The sequence below is a fragment of the Gopherus flavomarginatus genome, chromosome 1 (genome assembly GCF_025201925.1).
Source record: "Gopherus flavomarginatus isolate rGopFla2 chromosome 1, rGopFla2.mat.asm, whole genome shotgun sequence".
Taxonomy (NCBI): Eukaryota; Metazoa; Chordata; order Testudines; family Testudinidae; genus Gopherus; species Gopherus flavomarginatus.
The window spans coordinates 130,523,120-130,538,582 of NC_066617.1; the positions used below are offsets into that span (position 1 = coordinate 130,523,120).

General features: G+C 45.6%; 1 protein-coding gene across 1 annotated transcript in view; it reads right to left on the reverse strand.

Moving 5' to 3' along the window:
* Window positions 1–8,737, reverse strand: part of TTLL12 (tubulin tyrosine ligase like 12) — a 61,995-nt gene extending 53,258 nt beyond the window's left edge. The window contains exon 1 of the mRNA XM_050919810.1: window positions 8,577–8,737. Coding sequence (XP_050775767.1) covers window positions 8,577–8,696 — 120 coding nt within the window. The 5' untranslated portion in view covers window positions 8,697–8,737. The remainder of the gene's footprint in view (window positions 1–8,576) is intronic.
* Between the last annotated feature and the right edge of the window lie 6,726 nt (window positions 8,738–15,463).

The window sequence follows — 15,463 nt, forward strand, 5'->3', positions numbered from 1 at the left end:
CCATAAACTTATCAAGCTCAGCCCTCAAACCACTTAGGTTTTTTTGTCTCGACTACTCTCCTTGGAAGGCTGTTCCGGAACTTCACTCCTCAGATGGTTAGAAACCATCATCTGATTTCAAGCCTAAACTTGTTGATGGCCAGTTTATATCCATTTGTTCTTGTACCAGCATTAGCCCTTAACTTAAATAACTCCTCTCACCCCCAAGTGTTTCTCTCTCTGATATATTTATACAGAACAATTGCATCTCCCATCAGTCTTTGTTTAGTTAGGCAAAAAAAAAAAAAAAAAAAAAAAAAAAAAAGATTCTTAAGTCTCCTCTCATAAAGTAGGTTCTCAATTCCACTGATCACCTTATTAGCCCTTCTCTGCACCTGTTCAGTTTGGATTCATCTTTTTTAAACATGGGAGACCACAGCTGACCACAGCATTCCAGATGAGGTCTGACCACTGCCTTATATAACTGAGCTAACACTTCCGTCTCTACTGGAAATACCTCGCTTAAAAGCATCCTAGGACTGCATTAGCCTTTTTGAAGGCCACATCACAATGGTGGCTCATAGTCAAGGGCATATTGGTTGATCATAGGATTTTCTCCTCTACTGTTGCTTCCAACTAAGAAGTCCCCAGTTTATAGCAAAAATCTTGTTGTTAGGCCCTACGTACATGACTCTGCACTCTTAGATTTCATTCCATTTCTATTGCTCCAGTTTTAGGGTCATCCAAATGCTTTTGTATGATATACTAGTCCTCCTCAAAGTTGGAAGGTATTGCCAAAATGATGTCCTCTGTAAATTTATTACCACAATCCCACTTTTTGCATCGTCGATAATAAAGATGTTAAATAAGACTGGCCCCAAGATGGATCCCAGAGGAACTCCATCAGTAACTTCCCCCCTAGCCTGATTGTTCACCTTTCAGTATGACTCATTGTAGTCTCCATATTTGTGAAGAGAGAGCTATGTTCAAGGCTGAGATGTGTGATTTGCTCCCAAGTGAGGAACGAACGCTACACTTGACTGGTTTATACCTCATTTCATATTTTCAAGGTAATCTGTATTCATCACAATTGGTTTTTTAACCTCGGAAAACTAAAGACACTTTTAAGCATTTAACTGGGTATTACCTTGGCAGAAACGTCTAGTTAACATGCTTACCCCACAATTCCAGTCTACTTCCTCATGTAAGCATGCCCCCTAACTGTTCTTTATCCAGCTGCCAAAGCTTCCAGCATCCCTGACAATTTCCATAATGCAGTTGTGCTGCCAACCAACGCAGAAGTTTTCATATTGAAAGTGCAGGAGCCCTGTACAATACATTCAATAATATCTCAATGACAAAGGCTATTAGTACTAGCTGTATTGTTCTTTTTCCTGCTTCATTATAGCCTCAATTTCTAGCTGGAATGAAACTATTGCAAAAGATTCTGCCTGCCACAAATGAATGCCCCAAAATCTAGGGGCCTTACCACAGAACAGAAGTTCAGCTTGCTATAGAACACACAGGACTTATTCATAGGGTAGCATGTGGTAGCAAAATAATTATAAATATAATTGGATTGCTCTATTAGGGTTCATAGGCTTATGTAAGTCATGCAAGTCTGTACTGAACTATATTGCGTAACAGCTAGATGTAACTTTTTTGCAGTACAAAACTGTTGTGCTTTCCAATATATTGGAAATGGGATTTTATGATGTCCTAGTAATTCGTTACAGATGTACATAAGAGGCAAATTTTAGGAGGGGAAAGGATGGAGTATTATATGGCAGTAGGGAACTCTCAGACTTCCACATGGGGATGGGAAAATGGTTTATTTCGAAGAGACAATCTTACCTTTTCAGGGAACAACGTTTTGAAGTGTAGAATTTTTGTGATTAAGTGTGACACGGTTTTTGGCTGTTGGCAGAGCCCACAGGAACACTTCTAAACTCTTTAAAAAGAGTTTTTTTTTTTTTAAGTGAGAAAAATCAACAACTTAAGTCCAAACGACACATATGACTCATAGGAGAGGAAACCTGCTCCAAACATCTTATGACAACCAATAAAACAGAGGTCCTGCATGTTTTGGCACATTCAGCAAAGGTAGGAATGTTTGCGTATGCACATGTGTTTGAGGGCTGTGTTGGGAAAGAGCTCTATTTGGATGAGTTGTAGAGATACCGACAGGGAGAGGGGAACTTTTATCTACATTAAAACACTCAACATTCTGTATTGCTAGAAAATGTTAGGCCTTGCTTAAGTTAACATAGAGAAAAGGTTCCTTCCACCCAACCAAACACAGGGGACCTTCCCCTGTTCCACTCTATGACTCACTGGAGTGGAACAGGTTTTCTTTAACTTCTGCCCCATGAAAACCCCACAATCCCTTTCACTCCACCCTTCCCAGGCCTGCCATTTCTCCTGCCTCTCCTAATCCTACCTCCCTGAGAGCTCCCCAGTCTACATAAGGAAACATAGCTCAGTGTCACTTTTCCCTACATGTCTGTCCCAGTCCACTGCCTTCTCACCATAATTCCTTCTGAATGTCTAGCCCTCCCCTAGATGACCCTTTGCTCTAGTTCTATGGCAGCATTAGCATCTTCAGCAGTAGAGCCTGGTATCAGCAGCAGGCCAATTTCTATTTATACATTTATTAAAAATGTTGAACATCACTCTATTTGTGTGTATACAGAGCAATCTGGACCACAACCATGAGCAAAAGGAACAGAGAAACAAGTACAGCATCCTGCTACCATACAGCAGCTCTCTGCACAAAGCATTTCTCTATCCTGTCCTAATAGCAAGGGGTCAGGACCAGATATTCTTTAGCAAAAAGAACAAAACAAAATAAAAAAACCATCCTCTGCTTTTAACAGAACAGTCAGTTCTTCAGTCAGTTTATGAGTTCCTCCTGGCTTCCTGACATGGAACATGACAAAGCAACCACTTAGCATTTAGAGCCTCTTCATCAGTTTTTTACTGCCTCCTGTTTATATCCTTCTCTTACTTAACTCATTCCTCGCCCTTCCTATCTTGGTGCAAGAGTACCAAGCTATTTTTATTTTTCTTTCCACACTCTCACACACATATATATGCATTTTTGTACAGGAGCCATTTGTGATAGGGAGTGAATATGATAAAAGAATATTATTAAGGCTGCAAAGTCAAGCACTCAAAAGTTATGCAATGCCAGAATTAAGGCTGTCTTTGCAAACTTAATTCAGTTCCATTGTGCACATGTATTAGGATACAGTCTTTAATTACATGAGCATGTACTATTTTCCCCCTCAGGACTATGTACTGAATGAGACAGGGGTCTGGGAGGGTGGAGGGAGTGAGAGAGAGAGAATGTGATCATACAAAGACTGAATCGTAATCAAGGCTAAGATTTTGTGATGGATATTTTTAGTAAAAGTCACAAAGAGGTCATGGGCAAAAGAGAAAAATTCACGAAAGCCGTGATCGGTCCATGACTTTTACTAAAAATATCCATGACAAAATGGGGATCTGTGGGTCCCCAGGGACTACGAGATGCCTGCAGAAGCTGGGGGCTGCAGGGTACCCCTGCCACCTGCAGCTCTGGGGGCCTGCAGCAGCCACAAGTCTTGAGGGGGGTTCCCCCCTGCTGCCTTTGAGTTCAGGGAGGTTCCTTCACCACCCCTGAGCTGCAGGACACCCTGTCGCCTGTGGCGACTTGGAGCTCCAGGAGCCGCCAGAGGAGGTAGAGGTACCATGCAGCTCCCTGCCCCTATGGGCAGCAGGGGATCCTACAGCTCCTGACCACCGCGGGCTTAAGTCACTGAGGTCGCTGGATGTCACAGATTCCGTGACTTTCGCAATGCCTGTGACTAAATTGTGGAATTTAGCATCTAAAGCGGCCTTGGCATAGGCAGGATGTCAGCGCCAACCCCAGGGCTCATGTGGTCCGTGTGGGTCAGACCAAGCCACGTTGCTGGCGGGCTGCCCAGCCTGGCTGTTGCAGCAGAGTAGCCAGAGGGGCCTGGAGCTGCATAAGAGACACCGAACAGCTCTGCCTCCTGTCTCTCCTTCCCCACGAGCACACCCAGGGGCTTGGCGCTGCCCTCTAGAGCTGCGCGTCACAGCCCCGTGCCAGCAGGAGCAAGCAGTGGGCATTGGGGTGGGGTGAGGGGGCTACCTGGTCCCTCCAGCCAGGGCACAAGCACCTCCACTCCCCCAGCACCAATCCCAGTCTGAAATGGCTGAAGCAGCCCTGCCCACAGTCCCATGTCTTGCTATGGGAGGGGAGGGGGAGAGAGGAGGAGGCTCTGAGAGCAGGGCTGCGGCCTGGCTCCCGCACTGGCCTCGGGCCCCCCGTGGCTGGAGGGGCAGCAGACCCCAGGGAGCCTGGCTTGGGGCACCTCAGCAACACTCCAGAGTCCCAGGCGGTTACCCCACGGCGTGGCTGGGGACAGAGCCAGCCAGGCAGGGGGCACTACCTGTAGCTCTCACACAGAGTGAGCTGGGGCGGCTGCCGGGTTTGGCTGCCAGGGCCCAGGGTAGAGTAGCCAGCAATTACAGGGCAGTGTGCCTGGACCTCCCGCTCCCCGGGATCCCCACAAGCCAGCCAGTGGCTCAGCCTGCGCAGCAGCACGAGTTCGGGCAGGAGGCGGAGAAGGGGGGAAAGAGGAGGAGGCGGCGGCGGCAGGGACAAGCCAGAGGAGGAGCCCACAGCCGGCGCTGGAGGAGCGGCCTGCCCGGCCACCATGTTCCGCTGCCACCCCATATGCTCCGTGACCAGGGCAGGGCCATGCTAGCGGCTCCTACCTGAGGGAGGCTGGCCGCTGCCTGTGGGAGAATAGCAGGGACATGCTCCCCACTGAGCTGGCTCCCCCTGCCCCATTTCACAGCCCCGGCAGCATCTAGTCAGAGAACAACAGGGGAGTCAGGATCCAGCCCAGGACACTGCCTCAGGTCAGAGCTGGGGCCCCAGCATTATGCTGCCCCTGGTAATCTGCCGCCTCAAGCACCTACTTGTTTTGCTGGTGTTTAGAGCCGCCCCTGTCTCTAACTCCCAGGCACAGTTTCTCCCCACTCCTCCAGACTCAGACTCCTTGTCTCAATCTACTCCTTTCACTACTCTGGTGTGGCTTTTGTCCCCTCTGTATTAGAATCAGACAGACAGCTTCCTCCTTCATGCTGCCTGGGTCCCTATAAGGGGGTCATCAAGAGCACAGGGCAGACTCATTCTCTGCTTTCAGTTCTGGTATCTAGCCCCCACCTCAGACCAGAGCAGCCACTACAGGGAAATTCCAGCTTCAGCCCTGTAGCCATGGGCTGGAGGGAGTATGCTCAGATGGCACTGAAAAGGCAAGTCTGCTCTAGCACGTATGAGATGCTCAAGTGGGCTGAGTGGAAACAGAATCTTCAGAGATTTAGATGTTAAATTCTTACAAGGGGCTAATGAGTATAGGTGAAATACCATTTTGGGGCAGATTTTCCACAGGCACACCCCACTCACAAGGTCCCCAGCCATGTCAAGTCCCTGCTCCAATCATGGGAAAGTCACCCTTTTTTTTGTTAACATGGGCAAATTGTGTGTGTGTGTGTGTGTGTGTGTGTGTGTGAGTGAGAGAGAGAGTTTGAAACAGATGAACAGTTTTGACTAAAATTTTCCACAAAGTTCAGCGTGAGGCAGACACCAGCATGGAAAATTTCAGCCCAAATGTTTAAAGTTTAGCAAAGTCATAAGCAATCTGAAACAGGGTCTTATAACGAGAAATGTCTGGCAAGCTTAGCAGCAGTAGTGTTATCAGACTTGCCTATAATAGGATTACAATTTCCCCCACTAATTCCCCCTAAAACATGTACATGAATTTCTCCCCAGCAAGGCCAACAAAACAAGACTTGCAAACAGGACTCTTAAGCATGTGTGGATGAAGTAACTCATGGGCAAGGCTTTTCAGGACTGGGACAGAATTTTGAGTTTTCAGGCCAAACCATTTTGGACATATGATAAAAACAAAAACAAAAAAGTGACATTTTAAGAAAGTCATCAATAAGAAATTATTTAAATCTCATCAATTTAGAACCTCTTTTTTCTTTGTATTTTTTGAACTTCATAGGAAGTTAATAGCTCATCTTATCCATGGGTATCAGGCACTAAATTATTTTGGGGGAAATTGTGTAAATGAAGATGAGGTGGATCTCCCACCCCTTCCAGTTTGTCTTAAAAAGTCAAGTTAAGCATAAAATTGAAGTTAGTTTTCCTGTTGTAACTTTGAAGTGGCTACTACCAGTCTCTAATAAGAAAACATGAAGGGGGAAAGTCCACTGGTCAAGTGGCAGTACATGTTCCCACAGTGGATATGGATAGAGTGTTCGGTACTCTAATCTCCAGAGCAGGAGCCAATTCAAAGGATGGTATGTCAAGGTATAATTCCCCACTCTGAACCTTAGCGTCCAAAAGATGGGGTACCAGCATGAATTCCTCTAAGCTCAATTACCAGCTTAGTACTTGTAGCACTGCCACCAACCAGGAATTCCAGTGCCTGCTACACTCTGGTCCCCCCAAAACCTTGCCCAGGGACCCCCAAGACCCAGACCCTCTGGATCTTAACACAAGGAAAGTAAACCCTTTCCCTCACCCTTGCCTCTCCCAGGCTTCCCCTCCCTGGGTTACCCTGGAAGATCACTGTGATTCAAACTCCTTGAATCTCAAAACAGAGAGGAAAATTCACCTTCCCCCCCTCTCTTTCTCTCTCCCCCTCCCAGACTCTCCCTGAGAGAGAAAGAAATCCTAACAGAGAGAAAATTAACCTCTCTCTCTCCCTTCTCCCCACCAATTCCCTGGTGGATACAGACCTGGGGTCTCACCAGAATAAAAAAACAATCAGGTTCTTAAAACAAGAAAAGCTTTTAATTAAAGAAAGAAAAAACAGTAAAAATTATCTTTGTAAATTTCAGATGGAATATGTTACAGGGTCTTTCAGCTATAGACACTGGGAATACCCTCCCAGCCTAAGTATACAAGTACAAATTAAAATCCTTTCAGCAAAATACAAATTTGAACTCTTTCCAGCCAAATACACATTTGCAAATAAAGAAAACATACATAAGCCTAACTCGCCTTATCTACCTAGTACTTACTATTCTGGACATATAAAAGACTATCAGAGAGACTGGAGAGAAACCTGGTTGCACATCTGGTCACTCTCAGAACCCAGAGAGAACAACCACCAAACACTAACAGCACACACAAAAACTTCCCTCCCTCAAGATTTGAAAGTATCCTGTCCCCTGATTGGTCCTCCGGTCAGGTGACAGCCAGGCTTACTGAACTTGTTAACCCTTTACAGTCAAAAGAGACATGAAGTACTCCTGTTTTATTAACCCTTAACTATCTGTTTATGACATGGCACTTACAGTCAATAGAGCTATTCTTAACCAGAAAGCCAAGTGGGCAAATCTGGAGGTCAAATGGATGGATAAAGCGGCGGGGGGGGGGGGGAGGGGGAGTGTTTGTTTTAAAAAGCAAAGCCAAAGTATGACACATTAAGGTACTGAAAACACTAACATTTAGATATAACCACTCACTGTTTTCTTAATGTCCCTTTAGTTCCACGTGCTGGGGGCTACATGATATAGAGAGGCCCTCTCCCCAACATTCACCTGTCAGCTTCCAACCCCCCTAAAGCCTTCTATTAATAATTATGTGATGTTACAGATATACTTCCAGTAATACTTCTCTCCTAGTTCTACCTTAATATTTAGCTTCACTAACACAGCTGACAAAAAATTCCACTCTCTCACACACTATGGAGCAATACATCAATTCATATTTTTTCAATGCTGTAGGGGAACCTCCTCTGCACAGGTCTGTATTTTAAGCTTTCCAAGGACATTGTCTTTGTATGTTTGTACAGTACCTAAGGGGCCACAATCCTTACTGGGGCCTCTAAGCACTACTGCAATATAAATCATATAAATATAGAAAATACTATTATTCTGTTATGGGTTCAAGGAGCATTTGCTGTGTGGTTTAATATTTTTGGAGTTTTTCCCTTTGTCACTGCCCCCCACCCACTAAAAGTCAAACTATACTGACAAAGGAAGAATAACTTCAGCTGCATTTCACATGCTAGAGAGGTTTAATTAGCATTTCTTCAGCATTTTAAAGATACCCAGACCTACAGACTGCGATCATGCCAAATATCATCATTATTTTTAGTACACTTGTAGAAAGAATCCAGAGAAAAGCATTCCTCAGCAACTGCTCTCCACACACTTCCTGTTTCCCCCCTAGGATTTAAGACCACCCACCCACCACTTTAAGTAACTTTAAAGCACCCAAACGAGCCAAGTTTCGTTTCCAAGCCAGCCTGAAGAAGGGAGAGTTAAGATTCAAAGCAGCCAAAAGAAGCCGGGGAGATGTTAAACAGGCTCCCTGGGAGAAAAGCCCTTCCAGCCAGGAGCTCTGTCAGCGAAACGCTCGCACTAAAGTACCAGCCTCAGGGAGCATGTGCAGGAGGCGCAGGGAAGGGCAGCAGGCAGCGCCTTGGCTCGGAGGCTCTGGCGCGTGCCATGTGTTCCCGGGAACCCCCCGAGCCCCGGCCCGGCGCTGCAAGACGCGCACCCACCTCGTTCTCCAGCTTGTGCCGCAGGCGCTCCCAGTACAGCGGGGGCACCCCCGAGGCGCTCAGCGCCGCTCCGTGCAGGGCCACGAACGCCTTGTACTCCTCGGGGCTCTCCACCTCCATGTTGCTGCTGCTGCTGCTGCTGCTGCTGCTGCTCCCGCCGCCGCCGCCTCTGGGGCGTCTCTCTGTGAGAGTCCGGTAGCGCGACACCACAGCATGCTGGGCGGGGACTCGCTTTAAAGGGAAAGGACTTCCTGTGCTGCTCGCGGGGGCGGGAAACTACAGAGCTCCTGCCGTCCCGGCACCTTTGCTGCAGGGTTGTTTGCACCGTGGTGGCGTGTGGCGCTGCGGGTTTCCTCCCCACGCGCCTCCGTGCAGCGTGGCCCTCGGGCCACTGCAGACCACAGAGCTGTGAGCGCAGCACTCTGAGGGTGTGTGCGGTGAAGCAGGGCCGTCCTTAGCATTTATGGGGCCCTAGGCAGTATTATTAAACTGGTGCCCCTGTGCCGGTTGGCAGCCCAAGCTCACAGCCTGGTGGGGGAGGGGGAGGAGGGACTTGACAGCAAAGGATAATGAGATGCCCAGCCTGCCTCATGGTGGTGGAGAGTCACACTTCCCCGCAGAGACTTCCATGCACTCTCCCTCATGCAGAATGGACATGAAGAAAGTACCTAATTAAAAGCACTAAAATTTGGGAATAAAAATGTCAGTCACAGGTTTTTTGATATGCCCTGAAGTTTGTCAGCGATTTATTTGCAAAAACTTCATAGTAAGGGTGAGTCAGCTGTCCTGCTGAATACAACATTACATATAATGGAATACATGATGCAGCTCTTCTCTGTTTTACATTTTCTTCATCAGTATTTCTAAGTTGAATTTATATTTTAAATGTACTCAAATCTTAAGCCAGCATTCCAGATTACTACATATTTAACTCACTGAAACAAAGACATTCTTTTAAATCAATCAGAGAGGTTTAGTGTGTTCATAACAATGTTCATTGCTTTTAGAAAAAGGGAACAGTAATTTACTTTGTGTGATCTCCATAACAAGAGACATGGTTATGAAATTTCACCAACTTTAAAAAATATATGTTTCCAAAGATTTTAGGTATAACAAGGATTTTGTCTTACTAAAGTACTGATTTTGCTGGAGGGTTCTTTTAAAACTAGTTTGTTGGCTAGTCAGAAGTAAAGAAAGGGAACTCTTTGTCCAGCTGTCTGGAAGGGAAGGACTGTTGTCCCTTTAAGGGCTCTCTTCACTGGGGAGTGGGGGGAGAGGTGGTGAAGGGATGGACAGAAAGGACAGGAAGACTTGGAAGCAATTTTTTTTTAACTATGGTAATTAAAATGTGTATTTTAGATAAGGGAGGTCTTTTGAAGGATTTATTTAAAAAACTGTCTGAAGATCCACGCATTTAAGGCTAAAGATGATTGTGCATCTAAAACTCTATGCAAGCATTTTTTAGAAATGTGATTTTATAATCTTCACCAGCTCACTAATGAAATATTTTTAAAGCAAATTTTAAACGAAGGTCCTGTAGACTGACATGTTCTGTGTAAATATTACATTAATGCACAACTGTTTTTGTCAGTAAAGTCAGAAACTGACAGTATAAAAATTTATTTGTGCATAAGCTTTCGTGGACATCTGATGAAATGGGTTCTAGTCCACAAAAGCTTATGCCCAAATAATTTGTTAGTCTTTGAGGTGACACAAGGACTCGTCTGTGTTTTTGCTGATACAGACTAACAGGACTACCACTGTGAAACCTGTCAGTATATACCTTGGGGTTGGCAAATCCCTGTTAAATGGCTTTATTACCCCTTGAATGTCTCTTTAACAGTTTCAATGTTGTGCTAATAGGTCTGGCAGGCTGGAGGTTTTTTCACTTTTAACTACTCAATTCCCTCCCAAGGAAGACTCACCAGGCTAGAGCAGCCATCTGTGGGAGCCTGCAGGAAGGGTCAGAACAGGGATAGGAAAACAAGAGGGTGGACACTAAGACCCAGTGGTGCCTCTAATTTTCAGGTGCCCTATGCAGCTGCCTATGTTGCCTATGCCTAAAGACAACCCTGGGGTGAAGGAAGAGCAGGAATACACCCGTCTGCTGCAATAGCCCTTTCGCTGCCTGGCAAATATTCAACCGGCAAAAATCACCTCCAGGTTTCAGCCACACCTCCCTCTCTGTGTGTGTGTGTGTGTGTGTGTGTGTGTGTGTGTGTGTGTGTGTGTGTGTGTGTGTGTGTGTGTGTGTGTGTGTGTGTGTGTGTGTGTGTGTGTGTGTGTGTGTGTGTGTGTGTGTGTGTGTGTGTGTGTGTTGGCTCATTACAAAGGCAGCAGTAAATTTCCTTGTGAAATAGGTAAATAGATCTGAATGTTCAAAGATCTGGTGGGTTTGGGGCCAGGCTCTTGGTTCAGGGGCAGATATAACAATGTGGCTGTGTTTAACACATAAAATAAATTCATTTCAACTTCACTACAGCCTCTTGTTTTTCAGACACTTCTCCATAGTCCAGATGGTGCCAGCCACACCTTGATCACATCAGAGCAACTTTTTCAAATTGTTTTTAATACATTTTCCAAAAAGGCCCCCAAAATCCTGCAATCAGCTCCAGCTGGAAGTCTATGTAAGACTGGAGCCTAAATGTAATCAGAGTGAAACTGAGTAATCTATTTTCGTTTTCCAACCAGGGAGAAACCACAGAGACACCACCAACGGTATAAAACAAATTTGTTTTTAAAATGATTGTGGAAATACATAATGTGATTTTTTTTTAATCTTCACATTTCCCTTTATGGAGGTCTCTGTCTACTAATGTGATAGGCAAATTATGTGCTTTTGGTGGCACTTTTTGCAGGGAAGCAAATTCCCAAATTTTTCAGTTTGTTAGTTGAAATAATTCCTGCTATATCTGTACATGTTCTGATTCAATATGGGATGGAGCTGCTTAATTCAGTTTTGCTTGAGGCACCATACACTTTTGTGGATGGAATTGACCTAAAGTGAGAAGTGGGTTATAAAGCTGCAATCATGTCATGACTACATGCAACCCCTGGCTGCTGTAGCTAAGATTCTTTTCAGGCCAGAGATGTCCACCTTTTTAGGCTCCTCATGCTACCTGGGAGCTCTCCAGGAGTTGTGGATGCCTTGTATGGCTGCAATCTCCTCTCCCTGTAGGTTTTCTAAGGATAGAGTAAGCACCTATGTCTGCTCCAGCAGGTCAATATACAAGAGAGCATGGAGCCAGGATTGCCAACACTCAGCAGTTAAAATCATAAATCATCATGAATTTGCTTTAAAATCATGATTTTGGGAAAAAAAAGTTTGTAGGTTTTGTCATTGCCTTCTGTTTTTTGAGCCATTAGGGGCAAGTTCCCCCCTGCCCCAAAGTGTACACAAACATTTCAGGTTCGAGATTCATACATGCAAAATACAGGCCTCTCAGGTGGCTGGTTGGAGGGGACTCTACCTAGCCTCTCCTAATCCCTGGGAAGGGAAGCTTCCATGTGTCCTTCTCCATCCCCCTTCCCTATCATCTTGTCTCTCTCACTTTACCACCCAGTCTCAATGACCCCTAACATTCTCGCTCCATGGTTATCCATTCTCTTGTCACAAGTCCACCACCTACATTCATCTACCCCACATCTCCCCCTGACCCCGACCCTTCTCACTCTTTACTTTATCCTTCCTGCTCTCCACACAGTCCCCAGTATCCCTGTCAGTCTCTAGCCCGCACATCCCCCTATATTCCCTGGCACTGCCTCAGGCCTCCCCCACCCATCCTTTCTACAGTCCTCTGTCTCATAGTTTCCTGGCCAGCATCCTCCCCATAAAGTGGCAGCCCTCTTCCTTGAGGGCAACCTGGCTTTAGTCTTATAGAAAACAATGGGAGATGGCAGCCATAGGGAGCACGGCCGGCTTTAGGAAGTGCGGGGCCCAATTCGAACAATTTCTACAGGGCCCCGACAGGGATGACTAAAAAAAAAACCAAACCAAACCAACAACAAAAAACACCTGTAAAAAACATGTGGGGCTTGTATTCACTGGGCGGTGCTCTGAGTCTTCGGCGGCACTTCGGCGGTGGGTCCTTCACTCTCTCCAGGTCTTTGGCGGCACTGAAGGACCTGCCACCAAAGTACCACTGAAGACCCAGAGCAAGTGAAGGACCCGCCGCCGAAGTGCCGCTGGAGACCCGAAGCGCCGCCAGATGAGTAAAAATTAAAAAGGCGCCTCTAGCCAGGGAAGGGATTCTCACTGGGTGCGGGGCCCTCTTAGGTGCAGGGCCCAATTCGGGGGAATTGGTGGAATTGGCCTAAAGCCGGCCCTGATAGGGAGTAAGGGAAAATTCCCAAGTTTGATGCAAGCACTCATGGCAACCCCATAAAGTATTGTGAGTTGCATGATAAAATCACAAGGGCTGGCAACTCTGTGGATCTGGCCCTATACCTACCTACCTAAATACCATAATAAAAAAGGCAGTATGTCCAAAAGCTCAAGGTACCCCCAGCAGCAGTTACAAAACCAAAAATAAACTTAAATAGCAGCCAACAGCACTGAATCCCCAACAGAAGTTAATACACCGAACTTCTCTACCCTCACATTGATGTAACCTCTCATTAAACCCCACCCTTGGAAACAGATGCACCTTGCAGAATGCTCTGAAAGTCCATCATTTTTAGATCAGATAGAGGAGTTTGTTTCAGAGCTCACAGGGTATGTGGTACCACCAAGCCTCCTCTCGAAGTGGGATCTAACTTGAGCACCTCTGCTGATGACAACTCTGGAGCTCTGTGGCACAGGTAGAGAGGTGGTCTCATAAGCTTGAAGGTTCTAGCAGGGCTTTATAGATCTAAACTAACACCATAAACTCAGCCCAGAAACCAACAGGCAGCCAGTGCAGATGATGGGCTACAACTGTCATGTGCTGCTCACACAGAAGACCTGCTTTGGAGGCGGGCATCTGCTTACTGCTCTGTCGTAGGTCTCTGGATTGATTTACGGTGCAGACCTATGTAGAGCACACTGCGGTAATGGTAATAAAGGCATGGCTCATATTAGCAAGGTCCATATCTGAAAGAAACAGTAGCATTCTCTTGCCCAGGGGAAGATGGTAAAAAAAAAAAAACATTCCTGGATACTGCCGCTCTACAATCATCCAGCTGCAGTTGAGGATCCAACACATTCCTCAGATTGGATACCTGAATGAAAATGATGGGCATACACTTTTAATCAAAGGGAGATAGGTTAACCTTGCCATATCCTCTGGTTGTTTCCCTCAGCCTACCACCATGAAGGCTTTATTATGAAGGCCATGTCTAAAAACAACTACAGATTTAAACCGTATGTGATGACTAAGTATTCCTATTTCCAGCTTTGATTGCTCCTTGGTTTTGAGTCCTGGTGCACTGTTCTCACTTCATTATAAATTCTTTTGCTACATATTGTGGGTTGAAAAAAATATGGATGCTGTGATTAAAATATGAAGGACTAAAGATATAGTATCATGGTGACATTGCCTGCCTAGACACTGCATTGTGTTTGTGAAGTTTTCTGATGAGCTGTTTGTCTTTTCTGTCTTTGCCATTGACTCAGTACATACATAGATATATTCTCGCATAGTGCAAAGCATCACTGAGTCATATCACAATGAACAGTAAACACAACTGTCATAAACAGATAGCTAAGGGTTAATGTCTCTTTCACCTGGAAAGGGGTAACAAAAAACACCTGACCAGAGGACCAATCAGGAAACAAGACTTTTTCAAATCTGGGTGGAGGGAAGTTTTGGGTGTGAGTTCTTTGTTCTTTGTCTTGGGTCTGACCCTCTCGGCTCTGAGAGTGATTTTTTCTATCTCCGGGCTTTCTAATCTTCTGTTTCCAAGTTGTAAGTACAAGGATAGTAGGACAATAGGTTTATATTGTTTTCTTTTGTATTTACATGTGTGTAGTTGCTGGAATGTGTTAAATTGTATTCTTTTGGAATAAGGCTGTTTATTCACTTTTTTTCTTAAGCAATTGACCCTGTATATTGTCACCGTTATACAGAGACTATTTTTAATGTCTTTTTCCTTCTTTTTTATATAAAGCTTTCTTTTTAAGACCTGTTGGAGTTTTTCTTTAGTGGGGACTCCAGGGAATTGAGTCTGCAGCTCACCAGGGAACTGGTGGGAGGAAGAAGTCAGGGGGAAAATCTCTTTGTGTTAGATTTACTAAGCCTGACTTTGCATACCCTCTGGGTGAGGGGGAAGAGAGATTAGCTCTCTCTCGGTACTTGTGTTTCCAGGACTGGAAACAGGGAGGGTAGAATCCCTTTGTTTAGATTCACGGAGCTTGCTTCTGTATATCTCTCCAGGAACCCAGGGAGGGAACACCTGGAGGGGAGGAGGGGAAAGAGAAATGGTTTATTCCCCTTTGTTGTGAGACTCAAGGAATCTGAGTCTTGGAGTCCCCCAGGGAAGGTTTTGGGGAGACCACAGTGAGCTAGGCACTGTATAATTCCTGGCTGGTGGCAGCAATTACCAGGTCCAAGCTGGTAACTAAGCTTGGAGGTTTTCATGCTAACACTCATATTTTGGACGCTAAGGTCCAGATCTGGGAAGAAATGTTATGACAACAACACAAGAGAATCTTTGGCTAGCAATCTTCCTCCACGTTTTGTCGTCTTTGTACAATCTTGAGAAGCATGTCATATCGCATCCTATCCAGTCAGCTGCATTGTCAAACCACACTCACTGCAGGTACTCCCGCCCCTGGTACCAATACATGTAGAATTTGCTTTGGCAGTCTTCCTCGGCTGATCCACTCACGTGTCCTGCAAACTCAAGTTTTCTTTGTCTGAGCATCTTGATGGTATCCAGTATCTCTCCAGTTATGTGCTGTAAATCCA